The following is a 23,888-nucleotide window of genomic DNA, read 5'->3' as shown; positions in this document are numbered from 1 at the left end:
GTTTGTCTAACATTACCCTTGGATGAGCATCGGCGAGATTCCAACTCCGTTGAAGTACACTTGTATCATTAATTTGTTAAATATTTATGGCGTCTACATTACTAGCTGCTAACCGCTCCATTTTGCGAGTTCTAGAGAAGACTAAACATCAATATAAGATCTGTGCGGGTTTTTCTTCGTTTCGCTTTGCGGACGAAAAGAAGACTGCGGAAGAATCGGTCTATTTCAAGAAACAAGGTTTGTACATTTTCAATATGCTTTATCCTGCCTTTAGAGGAGGCCATTCTCTCCCGTATGCTGAAAAGAGACCCTTCACTGGACCCTCGCTATTCTGCTCCCTCTCACGAATTGAATATATATAACGACTTGTCATTAGGTTAGTTTCTATTACATTTATCATATCATCCTCTAGCATTGGCGAAGTTTGGCATAAATGATCCTCCCTTGGCCTTGATGGAAGAACTCGTGCTGATTTTCACTAACAACGGATACAAAAAGTCTGATTGAAAATATGTCTCATACAATTTCTATGAGTAAAAAATGGGTCTACCTATTTACCAATCCCTCGTTGCTCCAGAATAGCCGTAGTTTTGGGACGGGATCCTTTCTCCAGAGTCGGTTAAAAACCATCAGGGAACGTGCACTTAGACAGCAAGTTAGCTGGTTGCAATCTGTAAACGCGAATAGAAGTCATAACCCAACGGATACTTTCAAGTTCATTGACCAATGTAAATTTCCCTTCAAAGAGCCTTTGGAAGAAATTCATGGCATACCTGACCAACTAATGGATGATTTACAAACTAATGGCTATCAAGGGATCCTACAGGAAATAAAAATTGAGGAGTTTGGAACTATAACTGCTGAACATGGTGATGTTCTTCAGATAGATGCGGACTGTTTAATTGTCCCAATTCCACCAAATTTAACTCCTCATTGCGGATTTGGTCTAAAGGTCGTGGAACTTGGTGGTCCAAGCTTGATAAAAATGCTCGTAAGGAGGGCTAAAGTTCTTATATCTCAGAAAATTAAAGAGTTGAAATCTAGAAAAGATACCTACAAAGACAATTACGGAATGGCACTTGATGAATCGCACAAGTTGGAAATTGGAGATGTAATACTGACTCCAACATATGGTGTTGCAAAAACTACTATTCTGGCCTTCGTAGTCACTCCATATTACTGGGTAGGCAATACCAGAGAAGCAGCTCTGAGATTGAGATACACCTTTAAAAGGGCACTTTCATCTCTAAATGACCTAGGTATTTCTAGCATTGTATCTCCACATGTTGGAGAATCTCTGTATGGGTACCAACCCAGAGATGCCTGTGAAATTATGATTGAAGAATCGCATGATATAATCTTGCAGCTGGAAAATATAATACCAAAATATTCCTTGAAACAAATTCGATTTGTAGATAAGGATTATGAGACGGCTAGGGCATTTGCCAACGCTTTGTGTAAAATCAGACAAATAAAACGTCCAGAATATCAGGTTATTCCCGCTCCGGTTTATCACAGCAGAAATAGTCAGAGGATTATAGAGATTGATGAATCTGTACTAAAGTTTTGTAGTCAATACAAAAAAATCACATACAAGAGGCATAGCGCAATAAGAAAAAGAAAGAGACAAAACTGGTTGAGCAATTTAAAACCGTTTGTATGGCGTGCACCACGGCTCTATGAGCCGCCTCCATTCATGTTGTACAAAAGCACAGGAAAACCTGCATCCTTCCAACTACCTCCAAGACCATACTACAAGAAAGGAGTTTCTCACCGACTCTTTCCATGTTATTCTGGTGGTATCAAGGGACTCAGATTATCAAAATCTGGAAAGTGGGTTGGGTCCTCTAAATTGGAAAATATTTTAAGCCAGAGACGAACACATGAAGCGTAACATTCAATTTATGTTATTTGTATACTCAATATTAACTCAGTTATCGCTTCCATTGACTATATAAATTTGTGATTAAAACTCCACGTGTAAAACTAACATTGGATTTCATCCATAATGCATTGTAGGTAGTATCAAATGTCTATTTGTATTTGCTCCACTAGGCTTGGGCTACCAACAAATGTTCCTCAATCGATACCACGTTAAAATATTTCTCACTTTGTAGAGAAAATAAGATAACATACGTAGCTCCAACTATAGTGTATTTGGTATGTAAAATAAAAACTCGTTCACTTTTCCGAAATACCTTTGCAACTTCATTATTCATAAGTAACAGTACGAGTGTTTACTATCATGAATTTGATACATTTTGTGATAGCTTGTGGTGTAATACTTATTTAAAAATTATAGTCGTGTCATTAATTCGCTCTTGACGCCGTAAACATTCATTTTCCAAGTTAAATTTCAATTGCTTATTTGCATGCACAAACTACCCAACTATACAACTCTTGTTTGTTCTACTATTATTCCGTTTTGGTAATCAAATTCACAACAGTTGGTTCTACAAATTTTAATATCATTGGTACATATTAAGGTACATGTCCGTCCAGAGAAATATGATGCATAGTATATCCGCTCTAAGAAATTAACTAGATCATAAAAACTCTACATATGCTTAAATCATAAACTTATCAATATATGAATCGAAAATTAAAAAATTATACTATACATTTTCCTCTAGAGGAAATTTTGTACAAGTACTTCACATTTGGAACAGAGTGAATTATATACTTCAATTTCCTAATAACTTGATGCATATTGCATTTCTTCATCACCAGATTGAACTTCCTCCTAGATTGTCCATCATGGGTATCTTCCCTTGAAAACACATGCACAAATGCCATCATTAGGAGCTTATCCAAGTGATATTTTTGAGTTTTCAAGCCCCCTCTTGCGACCAACGACTCTGTACAATAAACGAGTCTACATAAAAGTTTATAAATATACTTTGCATTGATAAAGCCACCAAAATCAAAAACTAGCACTTCAAGTGCACAATATAGCTTTAAAGCACAAATTAACATGGCTGTATACGAATTTTCTAAAATACAATCAATACTATTAATCTTCGTTGAAGTGTAAATCTTGTGACATAATTTATTTGTCAAATATCCAATAATCCGTTGCTCCAAAAAACTAAACATAAAAGAAAACCCAGAGTGACTTGCAAGACAAAGAGTATCCCTGATCTTACACTCTTGTGATTTGCAAGGAAGCAGTTTTACATTTATAAGACCCTTTTGAATGTCAAATTCAAATCTAGAGTTAATCCACTCTAGAGGACTATTACTACATTCTAGGTTCCCTTCTTTGGAAAAAATATCCAAATTAGAATTTGTCTTGCATAAATTCAAACTGATACCAAAAACCCCGTCATACAGGCGTCTGTACAATTCTTGTACTGTGGATTGATCAGTGGACACAAACAAAAAGTCATCAATCCAACGAAGGAGTAGATTCGGAAGCTTTCTACCGTTACTAGAGATTGATTCCAACAAAGGTGCGATATTCTTGTCTCTATCTGCTAAAAATAGGCTACATAAAATATTTGATATACAGCATCCCTGTGGCACCCCTATACCAGAATGTATAAACCTAGAATTATTTGTTTTTGGCAAATGAATGTGTTGCAAATTAAGCAAAGATGAAACTGCTCTCAAAATTTCATGTCTAGTCACTTTAGTAAAGCCATTTGATGACGATTTTGATACAAGCACACAAGATCCATGAGACCCAGAAATTAGACTCTCTTTTTGAATATGTGCAAGATTTTTTGAGTACGTTCCAGTGGCAGAAGCCAACTCCACAAATTTCCCATAAGAGTTCACATCTGGAGCATTACCTACTAGGTTTCTCCTGTACACCTTGGAAAAGAGGACATCCACCAATGGAAGACCCTCTACAATTCTCAAAAGCTCAGAATGAGGTATGTTCCCATAACAATTTGACAAATCTGCAACAAGATAATACAAGTTAACATTTTTCATATTATTATTTCGAATTATCCGCATGAAACGGAACCACCAATTTTGCAGTTTCCTGTGAGCTCTAGGGAAACCTAAAACACCATTCCCAAGAACACGGACCAACTTGCAGTTTAAAGATAACGCTCTATGAATGGGTCTCATGACTGCATTTATGGATTTCCTATCATTATTGGTATAAATGTTGCAATTTATAATAGGCCGCATTCCAGACTGCTTTGGAGACCACCTCAAGGGTATTCCATGATCACTCGTAGATAACTTGAAATCAGTTGATGAGTTTAACAGTCTTTTATTTGCGTGTTGTACCATTTTAAACCAAGTTACCTTCCTTATATAATGCAACCTATACATTGAAAAGGATGCTTCGGTAGTATAAAAATGCGAACGTAAAATGGGAATAATAAAGTACTGGAGGAGGAAGAATATAATCCTGCATAAATAATTCAAAATCGTGCGAGTTTGGCCTTTGGAGTGAAAACTTCCGCAATTTGACCAGGTACATCCCTTTACGCGGAACTTGTGCATAACTTGTGCCATTGTGATATTTTCACCCTTGTTTAATCTTATTAGCGAGAAGCACACTTCCAAGAACCTGGAATAGTTGTGATACCCGCACAATAACGTTGGAGATATCGTAGCTTTAATCACTAGCTTAATAAATGTATACACCCTAGAGACCTTTACCGTACGAAAATTAGAGCTAGCGCTAGCCACTTGTGTGCTCTTGCAAACCTTTATGATACTACTCCATTTTATTCCCTTGGCTCTCACGAGGAAATCTAAAAATTCTCTATAGAGTCCGTATTTCAGAGTACCATGTCTGGCCATGGTACGATACCCAGGCCTTTCGTCTGGAACAATCTTGAAAAAATTCGCAATTTCAGTCCTTCTTGTCAAGGTACAACGGTCACAAATTGCACCACTCGTAAGGATCATACTCAAGAGCCTCCACACTGCTTGCTTATCTTCCACGTTAATTCTTCCAACTATTGAGCTATAAGGTAAACCAACCTTTTTGTTAAAACTATCACTATATAGAATTTGGTTTCTAAATACAATAATTTCTGACCAAGTCTTTTGTTTGTGTACATGAGTCCTCTGAAAACAACTCTCTTGCATACAAACCTCTTTTGTACTAGGCACACTTTGCATCTTTAATAAAAGCTGACCAGAACATTGTATCAAAATATCTGGGCGAGGTATATGCATGCACCTTTTTTTAATCTTAAACCTCTGCATTCCATTTAAAACACCGTCCAGCACATCGCCAAGTTGGCTATGATCATTTTCTACGCCATTTATATAGTCCAAAATATCCAGAGTACCCGGCCTCTCAATTTGACCTGGTATAAATGTACGGTGAAATACAAGCATGTTAAATATGGTTTTCCTACCACAATATTCTACAATAGCCCTTCCCAAACTTGTTTCAAAAAACTCGCAAGGATGCTGTATATATAGACCAGTCACATCTTTTCCCTTCTCCTTGATTCCATTAAACAATATGGATTGTCTTTTCCAGTGTCTATTCAATTCCGCTTCACGTTTCTTTATTGCTTCATCCACCCCTTTCATCAGGTCGCATCCCAAAAGGGAGTCTGCATATCGGTCTTCCACTTCACTCTCTTCTTGCACAATTATACATTTGGAAATAGCCAACAAGAACTTTTCTACTATATCAGATGGATATACTTTATTCTCAATGTAGTTGTACAACGGTTGAGTCTTCATTCCAAAATGACATTCTAGGTTTCTACACTCAACTAGACAGCTCTTGTAAAGTCTCAATAGGGAACCGCAGTGGTACTTTGCGTTTTCCAATCTCCTTGTCATTTTACCTCTCTAAAAGCTGCAACAACTCTTCAAATAACATTTCTATTAACTTCTGCTGGTTATCAACAACCCCTTCCAAAGAGCTAACAAACTTACTCCGTACATCTTCAATCAAGGAGCGCTTAATGAACGCCAAGTAATGATTTCTGTATTTGCATAGACAAAGAAACTTGAGCCAGTTGAGAAGCCTAGATAATGAACAAGAAAACTCTTGTATGTTCTCTACATTTGCTAAACGATCTTTTAAGATTCCTATTGCCGACTTTACAAATTCCGTATGAAAGTGTGTGCACCCTAGCCACTGTACGCTCTGTTCTTTACATTCTCCAATAGAGAGTGCCAGTCCAACATCAGTAGAGCAAGATTTCAGGACACCTCTTAAAATTTGATCCCTTGTACCACAATCTAACGTAAATAAAATGCCTTTTAGAAGTCTGGATACATCTTCGGTCCTTTCATGGGACTTGTCCAACAAAATTGTGAGGAATTCCACGGGCTGCCAAGGGATCAGCGCCGAATTCTCAATTTCTTGGCCAGAATTTAGGTTATATCCCCTCAGATTTGAAATTGCTATATCACACATTGAGATTCCCATAGAATATACATCATCTGTGTCAGAGTTTTCTACGAGTACATGTGCAACCTTTAAACACATAAAAGCAACTGTTTCAAGCGTGTATACCTTTGGAAATGTACTATTGTTGCAACTCAATAGTGTAAATGCACATATTGCTTCACTGAGAGGAATGGTATCCAGGGGACCCGCAATGCTGGTTGTATGTACAAGACACATTGAAGCTATCCAATTAAATGGACTCTGTTTAAGGCTACACACTATATTGGCCAACGATGAGGTATCATTGTCACTCTTGCGATTGGCTACGATCTTTGTAATGAAGGCATGAAGCGAAGCCGGAACTACATCATGAGAATCATCTTCTTCCCTAATCTTACTCATTGACTCTAGGAATGCACACAATTCAGCATTATCAATATTCCAACCTTCTACATGTTCCAATATTGAAACGAGGGAGCTAGTAACTAATGGTGATCTCTTTTCGCTTTTTGTTATAACATCTGTCAAGATCCTTAGCAGGTGTGCTGCATCATCCTTGACATGCCCAAAAAGCTGAGAAATTGAGCTATATGCTAGAGATTTGTCAACCTTTCTACAAGCCTGCTCCAAGATTGACATGAAGCCACTTGCTCGCTCAAATGAAGGTAGCCTCCTATAGTCATTGTTGCTACGTTTTCCGCCAGAGTAAACCGAAGAACCCCCTAATGCAGTAGCGACATTATTAAGGTCTTCATTGTCAAAGAGCTTGTATGGCTCTTTGATTTTCCCAGTATACAAAAATTGTGCATGTTCGCAAATGAACCTAGAAACGTCTTGATGTCCTACCCTCTCACTAATAAAATTATTCAGTATCACGTTTCTTTTTGAATCTTCATGTAACCAGTCAAATAGGCGATCCAGATCGCTATTTGTTACAAATTCTGAAAGGATAGTATGTTCTATGTTGGTATCCATATTCTGTCTATTAATTAAGCTTAACACCAATTGACTCGCAAAGTTTGCATATATTGCAATATATGGCGAGCTGGACGCAAATTGCGTATATGCGATAACGACCAGCGGCGCTGTATTCCTTGTTATTTTCGCGTTCACTGTGCAATTGTGATATAGTTTGACATCGAGTATTACATAGGCCAACTCTATAATCCCTCAGTTTAGAAGATTTATTGAATGGTTCTAGAAGAGGGATATCAATCTGTGACAGAACAAGTTCTGGGACCCTGTGGTTATAGTAGTTTAAAAATGCCTTTTTCTCTTCAGTTACCAATTCCAGTCTCCTCTTTGCTGGAAGGGCTTTATCGAATAAGCTGTTATATCCCTTCAATGGCGTTATTATATCAAATACTATACAAGCCTGTGACTTACGGTGTTCTTCGTCAAACTTAAACTGAGGATGAAGTAAGTCACATGCGTTATGGACAAAAGCACAAACGCTTCCTAAAAATTCCCTAAACAAAAATCCAATACCACCTCCCGCAACACTGTTGTATTTGTTGATCAAGTTGTTGTTTGGATAAATTTCAAAGACTTTTATGGCGTCATTTGATAATGCAAGCTGCGTTTTAGCCTTCCTAGCATACTCTATATAGTTAGAGTAGATACAATTTGCCAATTTTAGAAACGAACTGCAACGTGCAGCTAGCTTTGCTCTTGTACAACCTGGTGTAGTCCCAATGTGTTGCTTATTTTGCAAATTGTGGTCTAGAGGGGGTCCGGAGAGAGGATGCTTACTATAGTCGAATAAAGCGGACGAAATTGAATTCACATCACAACCAAAATGTTCTGATAAACCATATACTGCATTCTCATAGTCACTTTGCAATGTTTTTGTGCAAATACTGGAGCTGTTTCCAGGTTGTTCCGTTTCCCACGGAATACTATCAATCTCTTCGAGGTGTATAATCCGACTTATATCAGAGATATCCTTTGATAAATACTCCTCGTGTGAAGGAGTCTCATTAAATTTGTAATTTGAGGCAACCCTTGCTGTGCCAAGTAACAAAGTAATACCACCTGATAATGAAATACAGAATAGATTAGCAAACATCATAGAAATAGATAGTTTTTAGTGTTTGGATCACTTTGGTCCACTTTCTATTCCGCTTAGTCGGTGTATACTGGCACAGGTGATCCTTACCGACAAAGGGTACTTCCGATTCCTAATCTACGTTGCATCCTTGCCAAGTACCATAAATCTACCCTCCAATGAAACTTTCTTACGAGGCTCTTGTAAGACATCAACAGGCTTCCGCGGTTCTATTGGATTAAATGGTCCATTTACATCTGTCCGCAATTTGGCATTTACCTTCGGAGGCGGTAAATATTTCTGGGACTTTATTTGTAAAGTTTTTCCCCTGTAACGTGGAGGCTTAATCTTTCCTGAATGCTCCAAGTGTGGATTATATCCCATTGGTGGCACTACCGATGCTTGTGCTCTGGCATTCCTCTTATATGCAAAACTATTGGTAACCACACGGTTTACATTCGATAAAATCGGAGCATTTCGATTTCTATATGGTAAACCTATAAGGTTTTGGTATTTTAATTAGTAATGTATGTAAAAATACCTTTTCTTACTTCTCTAAATTGGTCCATAGATAACATAAACTCAGCCATTCCTCGAATATCATGGTACATACCACTATCCCTGAACATATTCCACTCTTTACTTGTACTAGACACGAGCTTGTAACCGAATTTTCTTAAAATCATCATCTTTAATTTATATTCACCCATTAAATAACCTGTTGCTTCAGAATTACACTTTTTCGTATCGATTAAGATGCCATAGTGATCAAGGAAATACGGGAATTTGTACAGATCCAGAACTCCATGATCTCTTTTGTACGATAAGCCCAAATAATTAAATATTCGCCTGTATGGTATATCTGAGTCATTGGCTTTATAGAACTGTTCCCGCATGTATTGATGTTTGGATTGCTTGAAGATCTTCATAAATTTGTTACCAGTTGGACCTTGGATATCTTTGGGAATATATTCCAGCAAAATTGCGCTTTGGAATATTTCGTATAAATTAGCGCAAGGTGTGCATTCGTGTGCGACTCTACAACATTACATATAATAAGATACAACGTGTACGTTTCAAACCTGAATAATAAAATATCCCACAACTGCGGATTTTTAATATTCGAAAGTAAAAACAGGTATGCCAAATAGTTCAAATTATTTTTGGAGGTAAGGTATACTGCTTTAAGAGGGTCGATATGCCTAAAGTGATGTTTTATGAAACCTACGAATGAAAAGGACAACATGCAATCAAACACCTAAATGAATGTATAAAATAGATGATGAAGTAACCTCGTCCGATAGTCCGTTATATTGTTGTAGTTGTAAAAATCTGTCGTAGAGATAGGAACAAATATCATTCTTATGTTGTCCGTAAACACTTAGATGTCTAACAATATTCGATATATCACTCAGGTTAAAATTTTCCCAGTTTGCTTTTATGAAATCTTCATATTTTCTGTCTTGGTCTAGGCTTAAATTATGCTTAAGGTGATGACAATAAAGACTTGTGACCAACTCTGGTGAGACATTTTTAAATCCATCCATTATCTTAGTAATAATGGCTGGATAGTTTTCGAAAACTTTGGTTTTAAACTTTAAAAGAGCGTCAGTTAAGATATTTGTAATGTTCCTATTTTTATACTCCATGAATGAAGTAAATATCCCGCTAACTAATGTACTGTCATCACAAAACTTGTGGGATATGCTAACTAACATTCTGAGTGTATCATATGAGAATTTGCGATGATTCGAGATAAAATGAGATAACTCTCTGCAGATTGGTTCATATTTTGTGTTGGAATGAGGGTATGAATCCGAAGATGCCAAAATAAAAAAAAGCAGCCCTCTGGAATCATCACTTAGGTTAGAAACATCAGAGGTTATAACACTAAGCACCTGCTTATTATCGGGTAGAGAAAATTCAATATTAGTTCCAGATCTGGCAGAGATCAAATGAGCCAACGACCTGATAATTTCTGTTGGTCCAAGACTAATGAACGCCTGGAGTTTGCGTTCAAGATGTGTTCCTACAACTTGCAACATATAGTTTACTATTTTAAGATTGCTATCCGAATATGTGCTAAATATTATAAACGAGTCGATAAGCTGTAGTATAAGATATTGATGTGAATAAAAGCAGTTACCTCTTTAACGTTTCGTCCAGGAAGCAACTTTAAATAAGACTCTGCGAGTCCAAGAAACACTCCAATCTCCACAGGTACCTTTTTCATACAAATACCTTTCAGAATATTTGGTACTTCATATAGTCTAGTGTTTGCTAGGGTCTGTTTGCCTGATACCTTTAAAGAATCAATCAAACTATCATCAAATTCGCATTTTTCATCTTTAAGCACAAATAGCTGTTCTTTGGGAATTAGCATGGGTAAATCCTTACAACTTTCTAAGTATAAAAACTTCATATTTGCAATGGGTGTAGCATTCAGAGGATTCACAAATTTGTTTGCATCAATGGTTCCGGGAAGTCTACCCGGAGAATCTGAAAATGGACTTATAGAAACACCGTGTTTGTCTCCGAGTCCTTTTTCTTTGGTATTTGTCTCTCGTTTGTTAGCGAGGGCTAGTGGTAATCTTTTGGGCCTATCATCGCCATTCAATTTGGTCGATGCACTCCGGTTAATATCACCATAGTGTCGTCTATTCGATAATGTAGGACTTCTTGTAGGTTTGCTGGGCGAGAGGGATGATATATTGCTGGAACTTCCATTGAGTTCTTTACACAGTCCCAAATCCCTCAAATGTTGCCCATATATCCGCAACAACCTCATCTGGAACAAAATTGTAGTATTACCCGGTATTTTTCGTGGCTATGCGATATATAAACGTGAAGGGTAAAATATAGACTGTGCTCCAACATCCTCACAACGCTCCACCTAACGTTCTTCCATTGGGAGTTATTACTGGCATATATAATGTACATTATGATATGGTTTTAAACCAACGACTTTTAATACGTAAATGTTCATAGATAGTTTATCCTAGGCTCAGCGCGTATTAGCTCAGTAATCGCAACTCTATTTATATCATTAGGATATTAAGTTTCCCGGAGTTTTGTCGTAATAATGGTGGTTTGTTTTGTTCGCATTTTAATCTTAAATCATCAGCTACCCTTAACACTTTTGAGAGCTGGTAAAAATCAGCCAACGGTAAGTAAATGTCACCCATTTCGACTACTGTATACTAACAAAATCTAAACAGTTAATCGAATTGAAGAATGGAGAAACATATAGCGGGATTTTGGAGTCTTGTGATGCCTTTATGAACATACACATGCTAAACGTCGTCTGCACTTCAAAGGTTTGCCAAAATAGAGATAACTTAAATATAAACAAACAGAGTGGGACCGACTTCTGGAAGTTAAATGAGTGTTACATCCGTGGAAATAACGTAAAATCCCTGAGACTCCCAAACGAGGTAGCTGAACTCGCAAAGGAAGAGTCAAAACCAGCTGGTAAGTACAAAACACATTACTAATCACAAATTTTATAGCAAAGCCAAATGCTGTGGCATACTCTGGGAGAGGACGAGGTAAGGTGTTAGGGGACCCACGGGTGACACGTTAATGTGCAGGAAGAGGCGACCACATGGGATTCCGCGGTAGAAAACCACATTCCCTTCACAATAGCAGTAGAAAATAGTTTGTTATATGGAATCAGTTTTAATTCTTACTCCACTTTGTTATACATCTCACATAGAGGCGTGTCGGTGCTAAATTCAGCAGTAAGCTACACCCTAGCGATTGTCGTGTAATTAGCAAAACAATTCAACCCTTTACAAGGGGTTTCTGAGATTCCAATTCTGTGTGGCATGTAGCAACACTATAGGTGTCTGCTCTCCATTAAATTTGTATTAACAAGTCTCATAATGCAGCGGAGATTTAATTGGCCCTAAAATTGTAGACGATGGCGCCAAGGAAAACTGCAAAGACTGCTGAAACTAAAAAGGCTGCGGAAGCAAAAACAAAAAAAACCACAAAGGCCGCAACCAAGGCAAAGGCTCCTGCCAAAACCAAGAAGACGGCGGCAAAGAAGAAGGTTGTAGAAGAAGAACCTATTTCCAGCCCTGAACAAACTACACCTGTGTCGGAACCTGTTGCTTCTGAGCCCGCAGAGGTGAGTATACAAATCTTTGTAGCAACATCAATTAATTTTGTTGTATGATCATTTTTATGATATCTTTATAGGTCCAAGTTGTTGAAGAGCCTAAGGAAGCTTCCCCTGAACCACTTACTGAGCCAGAAGTCCAAGCTCCAGAGGAAGAACCGGTACCTGAGGAACCCGTGGAAAACGCTGAAGCTCCTGTCGCGCAAAGTGTTGATGAAGAAAAGATCAATGCCCACAGAATTTTTATCACAAGAATAGCTTTTGAAGCTACAGAGGATGATCTTGAAGAATATTTCAGCAAATTTGGAACTGTCCATGATGCGTACTGTCCTAGACAACAGAATAACTCAAATCTAAACAAGGGATTTGGATTCATTTCATTTGATAATGAGGAGGCCATTCAAAAGGTTTGTTTTATTCACGGATAACTAATGTACTTTCAGGTATTTGAGACCGTTCCTCATATAATAATGGGTCGTGAAGTCATAGTTGATAGAGCAACTGGACAAAAATATCACTCGGGAGCTGGAGGGGTTAATAGGAGACCTAGCGGACAACCCCTTTATCAAAGGGATAGCTACCGTGATCCAGGTCGCTATAAACGCCATTATGACGGTTACAGCGATCGTCCCGATAAATTTCCCAGGAGGGATCGTGTAGATAGGCCATTCCCCTACCAAGATAGGGAGCCTTACAATCGTATGTTTTTCACACTATTTCACACTCTTTTCAGCTTCTATTCCACCCTATCGGCAAAACGCCGCGACTTTTGATCCTAATAAGCCAGTTAGCTATGTTTTCTCTGGATCTGCCAGAAATGAGAGCAGTGGTGATCAATATGCTCCAGGTACATCTGCCAGGCCGCAAAGAGAAAGAACTACACCCAAACTGTTCATTGGTAGAATCAGCTTTGATACAACAGTTCAAGGTCTACGTGCCTATTTCTCACAATTTGGTGAGGTTGTGGATGCATACATCCCAAGAGATTCTTACAACCAACGAAGCAAGGGGTTCGGATTCCTCACATTTGCAAACAAGAGTTCAATACATGCCGTTCTAGAACCGAACACCAAACATGTTCTAGATGGAAGAGAACTTGTTGTAGACTACGCTGATGTTTACCACCGCAGATCACACTAACTTTTGGATTACTCTGTATCCCTCCAAATAGGGTAGTCATTATTTATGGAATCCAATTTTTTCCCTTCACATGTATATGTATGCTAAATGTCTAAGATTTCTGCTCTTGATATGGATAATTGAACGTGTCGCTGCCTGTTCGGCTATACACATCGCAACAACTGGTATATTGCATAACAATCCAGCTTTTATATATCGCAATGGAGTTTATCCTACAATTATAACTAGAGGACCAAGTGAAGAGCCTTATGGCAGGAATTTCCTGCTCTTTGACGCCGCTGAGGAAGACCTTCCTCCTGGCACCAAAGTAAGTGAATTCTTTCCATTTTAACCATATTAATGCTTTTAGCATATAATATTTCGAGATGTTGAGGCTCCAAGACCGTATTTGTGGAAGACCAGATGGCCGGAAACTGACAAGAAGGTAATAATGACATGAATTCCACATCATTCGTACATTCACTTGCGATTTGTTATTCTGCTACGATATTTATGCTCTATTAGCTTCTTCTAGCTTGAAGATATTCTCAGATGCTCTGCATTTCCATCTGTCTCTTGTATGCTTGTACTACAAATATCTCAATCTAGCGATTGGCTTTGCTTAATCCTCTTGTATACGAATGTTCAGATCCAGTTAAGGGCTAAGAAACATGGCGTAGGTCAAATTTGGTCACCAGACGGGGTGGTAGAAACCGTTACTGCACTGCATGTTCTACCCTGTACCATCTGCGAGTTCATGGAATTCGGTTATGCAATGGTTTCTTACGGTATTTCCCTACATCATCTAATCGTTATTAATTAGGTAAACCACTCTGGGAGCGCCATTGGAACCCTAGACCAAAGATGGGTAAACTTTTAAAAATTTGTGCAAACAACGCTGATCTATTCCCAGTAAAACTACAACCACCACATGACTTTGTTCTGGGACAAATTCTGGATGCTTCTGCATTTGTAGGATGTACACACGTCAGAGTTACTGGAATAACAAAAGGAAAAGGATTTGCAGGTGTCATCAAAAGACACGGTTTTAAGAGGGGTCCTATGAGTCATGGATCTATGCATCACAGAGGACCCGGTTCCATAGGACCATCAACAACTCCAGGATCTGTAAGACCCGGAAAAAGAATGCCTGGTAGAGCTGGGTGTAAAAAGCGTACATTTAGGAAGATCAAGGTTCTAGGGCTCAACCCTGAACTCTCCATGCTATATATAAAAGGGCTGGTTGCTGGGCCAAAGGGTTCATATGTTACCGTTGGTACTGATATGCAACCTCCAGTTAAAGAACTATTGCGTTGAGACATGAAAGGCATCTGTCAAACAACACACGTTGTAGAATACGTATATCCATCATATCAGCTATAACTAGTAAATAGCTACTGGTGATATAATAAATGTGAAAATCCACATATTTGGGGATCTATCGCGTGAATAGTTGCACCTAGCCCAGGGCACCATTAAAATATACACATTCTCATGCTTCAATGTTATACAAGTCAATATAATGTGTTCTATGAAGTGCTCTCGTGTATTTTAGTATAGAAATCCCAGACCCAGAGAATAAACTTTGCAGTTGCTGCAGGCCAAAATGGGGACGAGACTCCAAATCTACTCCGATGGCCTCTGTTAAAAATTTTTAAACTCTTTATAGGAAAATGTCCTCCTGATCGTTTTATTTGTAATATGAAGGAGAAGGCAATAGTTTCGTCTCTGATATTTGCGGAGACCATGCTCTTCTGCTATGCTCCAAAAATTGTCACAACTCTCTCAAAATATCGCAATGAATGGCTCAATGTTGAAACTATAAACAATGCTACAAGTGGTAGGTTTACATGTATCCATTGACAACAATGCTCAGGAGCCCTGTTAGCACTCGCCATAACACATTTACTTCCGGAAGGTTTCCAATCTCGCAATGAGAAACTAACACTCTGGGGGGTTGATATGCGTGGATTTGTAATAATATCCCCGATACTATTGTTGGTGACAATAGACTTCCTTGCTGGTCATCACTGCGGTCACCACCAAGCAGCTGAGAATTGTAACACAAATGCAGTCGACGATAAGAGTCAAAGCCCAACGCTATCGGACGTTGAAAATTCAGACATGAAGGACTACTACCAGCCCAAACAAAGGAGAATGATGAAGGTTGTATTTTCAAAGGTTAAGCACCTGTTTTCATCTAGATCCCTTTATCTACTCCTGTCCTTTTACGCTCATTCTATACTGGAAGGATCTCTAATAGGATGTGAAACTGGTTCAACAATGTGGGCTATGGCATTTGGAATCTTAGCTCACAAATGGGCGGAGTGTCTGCTGCTCACAAGTACCATCACAAACTTGATGAAATCGGAGATTTGTGAAAACCTTTGTATTATAGTATTCGCGCTTTGCGTTCCAATTGGGATCTTAGTTGGTCACTATGCTATTCCAAGTCAGGAAAATACTTGTTTCGTTGTATTCTCTCTTTTGGCTGTGGGCTTTTTCATATACTTAGCATTCGAGCTATTTACCGCAAATACCGGCCAAAAGGCACGTTCACGTATCATTTTGTGGATATTTTTTGTATCTGGAGCAGTTTTAATGTCTCTAATTTTGTTCCTCTCATCAGTTCTTGAGGGGTAAAACGTAAATGCATTGTAATTTTACCGTATACCTCTAGGTTTCAGTACTAGTCTAGTCGTTCATATGTATTCCCATGAGTGGTATTTTCCACTCTGTGTCTATACTCATGACTTATGTACAGTTTATATCACGAGAGCGAGCTCCAAGTCCTGGTTTATAGCGTTAAAATCCAAGTTGATCTCACCGATTGCCCATATAGTCACCCAGCGCTGTAGATCTGCACACATTTAACCAGCACATCGTATTTAGCATTTTTAACGCTTTGGTCTATAAAGTGTCTAGTAAATTTGGATTTTAGTCCGATATAGCAGATACAGATGTGGCCTTATGGTGCACACCGATGGGTTAGACATCACAAATTTCGGAGTTATTCAATTCTTTTGCACAGTTCTTCGGTCATTTGTGCATCTCATGTATTATAATCTATAAAGGGTGAAATATATCGAAAATGATCAAGATGTGTGCGGCATTTTCCCTATTTCTGCTGTATTGCAGTTTTGTGAGCGCAAAACTGCGATTTGCGTCCATAGGGGATTGGGGAACTGGAACAAAAACACAAGCTAAAGTAGCTGGAAAACTCAAGGAAATTGTACAAAATGAACGCGTTACATTTCTCGTATCACCAGGCTCTAACTTTGAATATGGTGTTTCTGGCATCTCCGACGATAAGTGGATCTCACAGTTTGAAAATATCTATAACGATGATTCTGGAATTATGGACATACCCATGTTTACTGTACTAGGTTCTGGAGATTGGCAAGGTGATTACAACTCTCAGATTAACAGGTCGCAACAAATATACCTTAATGGGCAAACCATTACTGTAAATGAGGAAGGAAAGAAGACAAATGGGCTTCCTAGGCTTATTATGCCGAATTGGTGGTATCACTATTTTACACACTTTGCTACAAACGCAAGTACGTTTTATGTCTATATGCCGTACCATTCGTTTACATGCAACTTTTAGGCGTATCCTTGTTAAAGAGTGGTCACAAGGACATGAGTGTTGGCTTTATATTCATAGATACCTGGATCTTGTCTCATGCATTTCCCTTTAAGGATGTCACGGATTCGGCCTGGAACGAATTGAAGACCACCTTAGAAATTGCACCCAAAATTGTAGACTACATTATTGTTGTCGGTGACAAGCCTATAATATCTTCAGGTGCTTCAAAGGGAGACTCAAACTTGGCCTACCACTTACTTCCCCTCCTCAAGGAGGCTCAAGTCGATGCCTATATTGCTGGACATGATCATGATATGGAGTTTATAGATTATCAAGACATATCGCTTATTGTCTGTGGTTCTGGAGGTGCCAAGGGAAGGAAGGCTCTCCTAAAGTCATCTTATTCCAAGTTCTTTAGCGATGCTCCAGGTTTCTGCCTCCATGAGCTTGACGCTGATGGTTTTACCACAAAGTTTATAGATGGAGAAACTGGTCAAGTTATCTTCTCTCACACTAGAGCTCCAAAGGAGAGGAAGCAGAGACAATTTGGAAATGAGATTCAACAGATATCAAAATTACCAGATGTTATTCTCCATCCAGTTGGTTTCTTTGGAAACGTTACACATAAGGACACATTCACTAGGATTGTTGGTACTATTGGTATCATAATTGCACTGGTTCATGTTGTTTTGGCTACCAGTACAACTCTAGGCAAGTCCGTTAATTAAAAAACTCTGCAGAGGTGTTGGTATAATTTTACAAATTTATAGTTGTTTCTATATGGTGATATGTGTACTTTCTTAGACAGTACCTGGGTGTGTATTTGTGCGGTGAGTGTAAATAAAGTTTAAATAATGGTAGAGGAGTTAAGCGAAAAGTTTGAGTCCTCCACACGTGTTTCTATTACCAGAAACACGTCAATAAACCAAACGCAAGCCCCTCTCAGGAGGCAGCGGACGTTTACCTACAAACATAGGCGAAATGACGAAGGAGAGGAGGATGTAACTATTATAAAACACCTAGTTAAACGGGAAAAGACTGAAGAAGATAAGGTGTTTCTACGGGAAGTGCTCAGTAACAACATTGTATGTAACTCACTGAACGAATATGAAATTGAAGCCTTTGTCGACGCAATGTCCTATTTTGTATTCCCAATCGGGTCTACAATCACTAAACAAGGCACACATGGCTCATATTTCTTCGTTATAAGTGAGGGTAACTTTGAAGTCTTTGTGAATGACAAGCCAGTTAAAGTTTTAGGACGAGGTAAATCGTTTGGGGAAATTGCACTCATCTATGACTGTCCTAGAAGTGCGACAATAAGGGTTAAGGATGTGGATGTAAAGAGCTCTAAAGATACTCTAGGAGGACTTTGGGGAGTCACGAGAGTAGTCTTTCGCGAAACCTTGATGCATCTATCAACACGGAACTATACCGAAAACAGAGCGTTTCTAGACGGTGTTAACATCTTTGGGATACTTTCTGAATCTCAGAAGAATATTATAACAAGTGCCCTCGTGGATTCAAAGTTTCAACCTGGAGATAAAATTGTAACTCAAGGAGAATATGGAGATATTTTGTACATTATAAAACAAGGAAAGGCAGATGTATTTATAGATGGTGAAAAGGTTAGAACTCTAAATAAGGGGCACTATTTTGGCGAACGTGCATTACTATACGATGAACCAAGAAGTGCTACCGTGGAAGCAACTGAAGAAACCCTTTGTGTTTCGCTTGGAAGGGAAATCCTAACAAAGGTCTTAGGAAACCTAAACAATGTATTATCACGTAATATAATGATGGAGTATTTGCAAAATTCGAGCCTGCTCCGGCAATTTACAGCTGAACAGCTTACAGAACTCATAGAATCTGCGAGTATACGAGACTTTCAACCAGGAGATATTATTCTACACAAGGAAGAAAAAATAAAGGGTATTAGGTTCTTTATAGTTCTTGAAGGTTATGTTCAACTACTCTACGAAAATACTGAGATGGGAATAATGGAAAGGGGGGATTCATTTGGAGAAGAATATATTCTATCACCTGACTTACAGTTTGCGCACACCGTTAAATGTATTACGCGTGGAAAGATTCTTATAGGTTGTAAGATTGCATTGCTGACGAAGCATGCACTAGATATGATAATCGGAACCGGTTATATTGATGAAAAACTGGACTATAATAACAAAATGGCAGTAATCAACAAGATGTATATTTTCAGATACTTGTCCAATAAACAACGTGATACACTTATAAAGGCTTTCAAAACTGTGCGGTATAGTAAAGACGAAGATATTATTAAGGAAGGAGAATATGGCGATGCTTTTTATATTATAAATAGAGGGGAAGTTGAAATTACCAAAAATGGTGTTCATATACGCACATTGGGAAAACACGACTATTTTGGCGAACGTGCATTACTATACGATGAACCAAGAAGTGCCAGTGTTTCATGTACCATTACAGACGTTGACCTATGGGTTGTAGAGAAATCTGTATTTCTTCAAATTGTAGAACCTCCCATGTTGACTCATTTGGAAAGCAGAATTCGGATACAAGACACGAATGTGCTTTTTGAAGACTTGGACGTGATTAAGAACATAGGAAATGGTATGTTTTATCATCACTATAATATCCTCTTAGGAACATTTGGAATTGTAAGAATGGTCAATCACCGACCCACTGGTATACGCTTTGCACTCAAATGCGTAAGTAGGCGGTGTATAAGAGCTCAAAAGCAGCAAAAACACATAAAGCTGGAAAGGGAAATTATGGCCCAAAATGATCATCCCTTTATTATCCAACTAGGTTTGAACTTTTCTTATAATATAACTTGTATAGTAAAAACGTTCAAAGATTCTGAAAACATTTACTTCTTGACGGAACTAATCACTGGCGGTGAATTGTACGATGCAATACGTAAATTGGGGTTACTATCAAGACCGCAGGCGCAATTTTATTTAGCGTCAATAATTTTGGCGTTTGAATACCTCCATGAAAGACAAATCGCATACCGGGTATGAATGATGTTTATTTATTACGACTGTAGGATTTGAAACCCGAAAATATCCTTTTGGATCACCAAGGATATATTAAACTAATAGATTTTGGTTGTGCCAAAAAGATCAATGGAAGATCATATACACTCATTGGAACGCCACATTACATGGCTCCAGAAATTATTCTAGGTAATCTCTATTCTCTTCATTTAAATAAACATGTAGGTAAAGGATATAGTTGTTTGGCCGATATTTGGTCGTTTGGAGTCTGCCTCTATGAATTTATTTGTGGACCACTGCCCTTTGGCAGTGATGCTCAGGATCAAATTGAGATATTTAGGGATATTCTGACTGGTTTGATTTGATATCTAATGTAACGTTGTGCAGGAGAACTCACATTCCCAGATTATGTCAAAGATCAAGAGGCTATGAGTTTGATAAAGAGTTTTTTGTGTCGAGTGCCAGAGATACGTATTGGAGCTTCGGTGAATGGATTCAAGGATATAAAGGATCATGTGTATTTTAAGGTTTGTTTTTATCCATTTCAGCATTTTCTCTAGGGTTTTGATTGGGATAAGCTTGCCGGAAGAGCCATTGTCCCTCCATTGATTCCTCAAGGTGAAGTGTATAATGAAGAAGTAAGTTGATACAGCTAAGAGTGCAATGTGTATGTAGGATAACGAACAGCCCGAGATTTCCGACCAAAGTGATCTGCCGGACGAAGACGACGGATGGGAAAACGAGTTTTAAGGCTAACCGCCCATAATTATTGGCCTTTATAGTGCCCTGCTTTCTATGATACATTTTATAAATAACAATCTCTTTAATTTTAAAAAGTAGATGATTCAATGGAATCTACTCGTAGCACGTGCTCAGGTGGCATAATTATACATTAGTGACCCTTTGGATTCAAGTAATATGCTTCACTAAAGAAATGGACGACACAACTCCGTGTTGTGTACTCAGAGACATTGTACATGACAAATCTACAGCAACCTATCACCGTAAAAATGGATTTTCACTGCCTATACAGTTTTACCAGGTGGTATCATACATTCTTGGAATTTTATTAATAACGTTATCGTGGATTATATTTCTGCCGAATTTTGGATATGCTCATTTCATTCCAATTTCACTCACAGTCGTCTTTTTGGCTATCGCAGGTCTCTTTGTGGCTGTGTGTTGCTCTGATCCCGCAGATCCAAATGCGCGCGCAGTTCTCTATGGAGACAAAGAGACAGGTTCAAACTTGACTGAACGAACGGAAGTCAATGATGGAGATGGACAAATGAGAACCAAGAAAGACCCAGAACGGGTCGTACCAAAAAAGTCTCATTGTGACGTTTGCAAAATGGTCGATTCTACGAGTAAACACTGTAATATTTGTAACAAATGTGTTATTCGCTTCGACCATCACTGCGTTTGGGTCAACAATTGTATAGGAAGGAGCAACTACAGTCTCTTCTTTGCACTTATTCTTCTCTCTACTGTCTTCACTACCTTTATCAGCGTCACGTCACTCGTTGTGATAATCCAGGGACATTGGAGCGGAGAGCCACAAAAATCGTGGATCGTTTTCTATGGAGGTTGCAATTCTGGCCTTTTCTTTTTCCTAAACTATACATTTCTCATCCTCAGCGTCATCTCCGCTCTCTTCCTTTGGCAACTCCTAGGTCTCCACTGCTACCTGCTCTACAAGGGACTCACTACCTTTGAATATTACACTATGAGATGCAGGGACCTAGTAAATGACCAGGATAAAAGCAGCTGCTGGACTTGGTGCGTCGATCGCATAATTATCGACAAGAAGTTTGTTCACGTCGACTCCTATACTATTCTTTAGGAAGCTTCAGCGGAAACGGGAGATGAAGAAACAAGGAGGTGATAACCAGGTTTAGCGTATAGTCGTACTCTCGGCTAGGGCTACCTCGGATGGAGGAGGCATCCCCTAGTATTAATACACAACCATTACCAGACTGATTCCAGTTGGAATTGCTCATAATTTTAGACGATTTTATCTATGCTTGACTAGCGTAGGGAGATACCCTGCCCATCTCCCGTTTCCGCTGTGGTGACGAACATAGACAGGGTTCTTGCGGTCACGATCGCTAGTTCTTACATCTTTCAGGGTTGAATGCTTTATTTAGAAATATAATGCATAGATTTTTTCTAGAATACATAGACGTTGTATGGAATCGCCGAATTGACACTAAATCTCGAAATTTTTTCGGTATGTGGGTATATCCTCATTGATAATGTAATCATTTTACTTAAATTTATCATAGACATTTGTTTTTCAACGTTCATGGGTTGTATTTTCTGTTTGTTTTTAAATTCGACAAAACGCCGAAGCGAGCCCCCATGGGCGTATAAAGGGTAAATGAGTACTATTCCAGACTCGTCTCATTGAGATCAGCTGACATCTGGGTTTATTTACAGTGTATGTGACCATTTTCCCGCTTTCCGACCGTTTAGACCCTATATTCGCGCATATTTCCGTACCCCGTACCTGACAGACATGCGTCATATCACCCCATCCACCATTCCTACAAGACATCACAATTTATTCTCTGTCTCTTGTTTGTATCGACTTTATCAAGTCATTGTTCTTTCCTCTTTGTCAGTGTTGAAATATATCACATCACTCTATACATAGAGCAATTCAGTGAGTATAATAAGTACTCTTTGTAGTCTATTGTATTTTGGGTCAGAATACAAATTTGTATCTGTGCCCATTGTTTGTTTAGACCTATACTCTTTTGTCACACCTATTGCACATTGTCTCTTGTCTCTTCTTTACATAGTTATCATCATTCATCCCTACTGACCATCCTGCTCACACCAGTTGAGAAGCGGGAGTAGGATGAAGATTCTGGCAGCACTTTGGGCAGTGTCTCTTGTGAGACTATGTCACTGTGGAGAACAAAATAGTCTCCGTAGAGAGGTTGCAGATGTCTCACTTGATCTCTTGAATCCAAACGAAGGATCAGTACATGTTGCTGGCGACGACAAGGACGGAGTGACTAAAAGGGTATTTACTCCAAAGGATGGCTTTGCTCTGACCAAGGTTCTTACCGGGGAAGTGGAAGTATGGAAGGTTAAAGCTGGTGAGAGATGCACTCTTGTAGAAGCTTACAGCAAGGGGGACTCCATGCTGATCTACTTAAAGGTTGAGAGTGCCACTGGACTAGATTTAAAGTACCTCGAAGGAGTAAATGGAACATGGAAGGACGTCACCATTACAGAGTTTTACCACAGGCTGGAAGAGATGAGAAAGGATGGTGAAAAATCTCCAGAGGAAGAGATGGAAAAGCATTTAGAACGTGCCAAAAGGAGACTAGAGGGGAGTGAATCTGCTTCTCCAGTTGCTGAATCATCTGGTAATACCAATGCTAGCGGGAAGATTAGTGCTCCAATTATTCCTTCACCTGATCATGTTGATGGTACTCCTATTACTCTTGATCTTGCAAATCCTGACCAGTCAAAAGTACATATAGGTGACCGCTCTGGTAATGGAGTAAATTCCAAGAAGTATTATCCAAAGGATGGATATGATATAGGCTCAGTGACAGATGGAGATAAAGAACTTTGGAAATCAACCGGAGCTGGTCAAAAGTGTTGCTTCGCTAGGTCTTACACAAGGGGAGACTCTTCTCTAATTTCCATAGGCATAAGCAAAGGTG

General features: G+C 38.8%; 14 protein-coding genes across 14 annotated transcripts; 10 read left to right on the top strand and 4 right to left on the bottom strand.

Annotated features, from left to right (window-relative positions):
* Positions 1 to 86: 86 nt before the first annotated feature.
* On the top strand, positions 87 to 507 carry BEWA_011940 (conserved hypothetical protein; the record flags this gene model as incomplete). The annotated part of the gene is made up of 3 exons (XM_004832030.1): positions 87 to 237; positions 275 to 376; positions 413 to 507. 3 exons carry the CDS (start codon positions 87 to 89, stop codon positions 505 to 507), a joined length of 348 nt encoding a protein of 115 aa, XP_004832087.1.
* A 22-nt stretch (positions 508 to 529) lies between these two features.
* On the top strand, positions 530 to 1,894 carry BEWA_011930 (conserved hypothetical protein; the record flags this gene model as incomplete). Its single annotated transcript, XM_004832029.1, has 1 exon — positions 530 to 1,894. One exon carries the CDS (start codon positions 530 to 532, stop codon positions 1,892 to 1,894), a length of 1,365 nt encoding a protein of 454 aa, XP_004832086.1.
* Positions 1,895 to 2,610: 716 nt separating this feature from the next.
* Positions 2,611 to 5,772, bottom strand: BEWA_011920 (conserved hypothetical protein; the record flags this gene model as incomplete). Its single annotated transcript, XM_004832028.1, has 1 exon — positions 2,611 to 5,772. The coding sequence occupies one exon, from the start codon at positions 5,770 to 5,772 to the stop codon at positions 2,611 to 2,613; it is 3,162 nt and encodes a 1,053-aa protein (XP_004832085.1).
* Position 5,773: 1 nt separating this feature from the next.
* BEWA_011910 (conserved hypothetical protein) lies at positions 5,774 to 7,303 on the bottom strand (the record flags this gene model as incomplete). The annotated part of the gene is made up of 1 exon (XM_004832027.1): positions 5,774 to 7,303. One exon carries the CDS (start codon positions 7,301 to 7,303, stop codon positions 5,774 to 5,776), a length of 1,530 nt encoding a protein of 509 aa, XP_004832084.1.
* A 10-nt stretch (positions 7,304 to 7,313) lies between these two features.
* BEWA_011900 (conserved hypothetical protein) lies at positions 7,314 to 8,396 on the bottom strand (the record flags this gene model as incomplete). The annotated part of the gene is made up of 1 exon (XM_004832026.1): positions 7,314 to 8,396. One exon carries the CDS (start codon positions 8,394 to 8,396, stop codon positions 7,314 to 7,316), a length of 1,083 nt encoding a protein of 360 aa, XP_004832083.1.
* Positions 8,397 to 8,513: 117 nt separating this feature from the next.
* On the bottom strand, positions 8,514 to 11,163 carry BEWA_011890 (conserved hypothetical protein; the record flags this gene model as incomplete). Its single annotated transcript, XM_004832025.1, has 5 exons — positions 8,514 to 8,872; positions 8,917 to 9,413; positions 9,458 to 9,633; positions 9,668 to 10,483; positions 10,522 to 11,163. 5 exons carry the CDS (start codon positions 11,161 to 11,163, stop codon positions 8,514 to 8,516), a joined length of 2,490 nt encoding a protein of 829 aa, XP_004832082.1.
* Positions 11,164 to 11,281: 118 nt separating this feature from the next.
* On the top strand, positions 11,282 to 12,072 carry BEWA_011880 (U6 snRNA-associated protein, putative). Its single transcript, XM_004832024.1, has 5 exons — positions 11,282 to 11,463; positions 11,500 to 11,541; positions 11,594 to 11,692; positions 11,732 to 11,846; positions 11,885 to 12,072. The coding sequence occupies exons 1-5, from the start codon at positions 11,458 to 11,460 to the stop codon at positions 11,956 to 11,958; spliced, it is 336 nt and encodes a 111-aa protein (XP_004832081.1). The 5' UTR covers positions 11,282 to 11,457; the 3' UTR covers positions 11,959 to 12,072.
* A 163-nt stretch (positions 12,073 to 12,235) lies between these two features.
* BEWA_011870 (RNA recognition motif domain containing protein) lies at positions 12,236 to 13,638 on the top strand (the record flags this gene model as incomplete). Its single annotated transcript, XM_004832023.1, has 4 exons — positions 12,236 to 12,507; positions 12,579 to 12,905; positions 12,942 to 13,197; positions 13,232 to 13,638. The coding sequence occupies exons 1-4, from the start codon at positions 12,298 to 12,300 to the stop codon at positions 13,636 to 13,638; spliced, it is 1,200 nt and encodes a 399-aa protein (XP_004832080.1). The 5' UTR covers positions 12,236 to 12,297.
* A 62-nt stretch (positions 13,639 to 13,700) lies between these two features.
* Positions 13,701 to 14,934, top strand: BEWA_011860 (50S ribosomal protein L3, putative; the record flags this gene model as incomplete). Its single annotated transcript, XM_004832022.1, has 4 exons — positions 13,701 to 13,945; positions 13,988 to 14,062; positions 14,267 to 14,405; positions 14,441 to 14,934. Exons 1-4 carry the CDS (start codon positions 13,709 to 13,711, stop codon positions 14,932 to 14,934), a joined length of 945 nt encoding a protein of 314 aa, XP_004832079.1. The 5' UTR covers positions 13,701 to 13,708.
* Positions 14,935 to 15,318: 384 nt separating this feature from the next.
* Positions 15,319 to 16,260, top strand: BEWA_011850 (zinc transport protein, putative; the record flags this gene model as incomplete). Its single annotated transcript, XM_004832021.1, has 2 exons — positions 15,319 to 15,457; positions 15,494 to 16,260. The coding sequence occupies 2 exons, from the start codon at positions 15,319 to 15,321 to the stop codon at positions 16,258 to 16,260; spliced, it is 906 nt and encodes a 301-aa protein (XP_004832078.1).
* Positions 16,261 to 16,629: 369 nt separating this feature from the next.
* On the top strand, positions 16,630 to 17,934 carry BEWA_011840 (acid phosphatase protein, putative; the record flags this gene model as incomplete). The annotated part of the gene is made up of 2 exons (XM_004832020.1): positions 16,630 to 17,177; positions 17,228 to 17,934. Exons 1-2 carry the CDS (start codon positions 16,709 to 16,711, stop codon positions 17,932 to 17,934), a joined length of 1,176 nt encoding a protein of 391 aa, XP_004832077.1. The 5' UTR covers positions 16,630 to 16,708.
* Positions 17,935 to 18,060: 126 nt separating this feature from the next.
* BEWA_011830 (protein kinase domain containing protein) lies at positions 18,061 to 20,955 on the top strand (the record flags this gene model as incomplete). Its single annotated transcript, XM_004832019.1, has 8 exons — positions 18,061 to 19,816; positions 19,850 to 20,014; positions 20,048 to 20,223; positions 20,256 to 20,394; positions 20,431 to 20,559; positions 20,593 to 20,732; positions 20,766 to 20,843; positions 20,881 to 20,955. The coding sequence occupies 8 exons, from the start codon at positions 18,061 to 18,063 to the stop codon at positions 20,953 to 20,955; spliced, it is 2,658 nt and encodes an 885-aa protein (XP_004832076.1).
* Positions 20,956 to 21,021: 66 nt separating this feature from the next.
* On the top strand, positions 21,022 to 22,196 carry BEWA_011820 (zinc finger protein DHHC domain containing protein). The gene is made up of 2 exons (XM_004832018.1): positions 21,022 to 22,014; positions 22,049 to 22,196. The coding sequence occupies exons 1-2, from the start codon at positions 21,140 to 21,142 to the stop codon at positions 22,101 to 22,103; spliced, it is 930 nt and encodes a 309-aa protein (XP_004832075.1). The 5' UTR covers positions 21,022 to 21,139; the 3' UTR covers positions 22,104 to 22,196.
* Positions 22,197 to 23,068: 872 nt separating this feature from the next.
* On the top strand, positions 23,069 to 23,888 carry BEWA_011810 (signal peptide containing protein; the record flags this gene model as incomplete). Its single annotated transcript, XM_004832017.1, has 1 exon — positions 23,069 to 23,888. A coding segment is annotated over one exon (820 nt), but the record flags the coding sequence as incomplete, so codon positions are not given.

This window comes from Theileria equi (assembly GCF_000342415.1).
Source record: "Theileria equi strain WA chromosome 4 map unlocalized gcontig_1105316255033, whole genome shotgun sequence".
In the NCBI taxonomy this organism is placed as follows: Eukaryota; Apicomplexa; class Aconoidasida; order Piroplasmida; family Theileriidae; genus Theileria; species Theileria equi.
The sequence above is the reverse complement of the archived record's forward strand: the minus strand, read 5'-3'. Positions and strand labels throughout refer to the sequence as shown.